This window comes from Poecilia reticulata, linkage group LG11, assembly GCF_000633615.1.
Source record: "Poecilia reticulata strain Guanapo linkage group LG11, Guppy_female_1.0+MT, whole genome shotgun sequence".
NCBI lineage: Eukaryota > Metazoa > Chordata > Actinopteri > Cyprinodontiformes > Poeciliidae > Poecilia > Poecilia reticulata.
The window spans coordinates 28,293,462-28,295,113 of record NC_024341.1 but is presented as its reverse complement, the minus strand read 5'-3'; the positions used below and the strand labels follow the sequence as shown (position 1 = coordinate 28,295,113).

Here is a 1,652-nt window from a genome sequence, read left to right as displayed (position 1 = left end):
GGTTATCTGAGGTTCTGGTGGTGATCTGAGGTTCTGATTGGTTATCTGAGGTTCTGGTGGTTATCTGAGGTTCTGATTGGTTATCTGAGGTTCTGTTGGACCGTACCTCCAGGTCGTTGAAGAACAGGTGAGTGTCTGCCAGCTCGAAGATCAGCTCCTCCATCTGCAGGCCGAGGTTCAGCATGGTCGCCGGGTCCTATGCAACCAGAACCGTGTTAAAATGCTGGTTCTGGTCCGGAACCGGAGCTTCGGATCAGAACCTCACCTTGCCGAACTTCTGTGCGTATGTTCCGGTGAGCAGAGAGTGGAAGATGATGATGGTCTCGTCCAGATCCCACAGGAAGACACGCTGGAAGCAGCAGAGGTGAACAATGAGGCTCCGCCCCCTTCCAGCAGGTGGGCAGCAGCAGGTGAACTTACCTCCAGGTCGCTGCTGGCGGGCGGCGAGCCGTCAGACTTCTTGGCCTTGGCTTTGGACTTTCCCACCGAGTTCCTGCGGCCGACCTCGTCCTGATCTCTGGCGCCCCCCGCTGGCGGGTTCTCAGGCGGCGACGCATCTGCAGCAGAACAGGCAAACAGATTGATGATCCTGACCCGGCCCTGTGCAGACCGCCAGGGTTCTGACTGGGTCAGGAAGTTCTGCAGAACCTCCAGGTGAACAGAACCAGCACCTATGGGCGGTCCGGCTGAGGCGGCCTCTTCTGACTTCACTGCTGAGTACCCCACGGCGCCGGCGCCGGTACCGGAGCCGTGCTCGTCAGCGCTGGGCGGCGTGGCGGACGTGTAGTTGGGAGGAAGGTGGTAATACTGGGAGAACTGGTTCTGTCCCAGTGAGCTGTAGCTGCTGAACTCCTGGAGGAAGGAAGGAGGAAGAGGTTGACTGGAGAGACTGGACCGGGTCAGACACCAGAACCTGGTACCAGGTCATACTTTAAAAAGAAATCACCATAATACTGATCACATGATCAATGAGTGGATGAAACCTGGAATGAACCGATGATTGACCTTTGACCCAGAGGTAAGTTTGGTTTGTGGCTCTGCTGCTGTGAGACTCCATGAGAAAAATGTTTGTTTCAGATGCAAAGTTTAATTTAACTCCTAATGAAATGTGGACAACATGAACTCTGGCATTCAGGGATCAATTATTTAATCTTTATTTCTGACTCGCTTTGTGACAGATATGCTAACTGGAAACAGCATTTCTGATGGGAAATCTGGTTCTGGACCCCAGAGAACCGAAACCCAACATGTTCTGCAGGGATTCTGGTTCTGGTTCTGGACAGAGACGACAGTCCAGACGCTCGTTTTGTCCTCACCTGTGGTCCGGCGGCGGTGGCGCCGCCGCTGACGGCGGTTGATGAGGGGATGTTGGAGTAAACGCTGGACGTGGTGAAGCTGGAGGCTGAAGGCAGAAACGGCATCATTACACCTCAGAGGGAGGGAGGGTGTGTGTGTGTGTACGTGTGTGTGTTCGTGTGTGTTCGTGTGTGTGTGTTCGTGTGTGCGTGTGTGTGTGTGTGTGCGTGTGTGTGTGTGTCTGTGTGTGTGTGTATGTGTGTGTCTGTGTGTGTGTGTGCGCGTGTGTGTACGTGCGTGTACGTGTGTGTGTTTACGTGTGTGTGTACGTGCGTGTGTGTACGTGTGTGTGTGTG

General features: G+C 54.3%; 1 protein-coding gene across 1 annotated transcript in view; it reads right to left on the bottom strand.

Moving 5' to 3' along the window:
* eya3 (EYA transcriptional coactivator and phosphatase 3) overlaps positions 1-1,652 on the bottom strand; it is an 11,794-nt gene that overhangs the window by 4,949 nt on the left and 5,193 nt on the right. The window contains exons 9-13 of the mRNA XM_017307388.1: positions 1,317-1,402; positions 672-852; positions 421-557; positions 266-349; positions 14-196 (exon numbers count right to left, since the gene is read on the bottom strand). Coding sequence (XP_017162877.1) covers positions 14-196; positions 266-349; positions 421-557; positions 672-852; positions 1,317-1,402 — 671 coding nt within the window. The remainder of the gene's footprint in view (positions 1-13; positions 197-265; positions 350-420; positions 558-671; positions 853-1,316; positions 1,403-1,652) is intronic.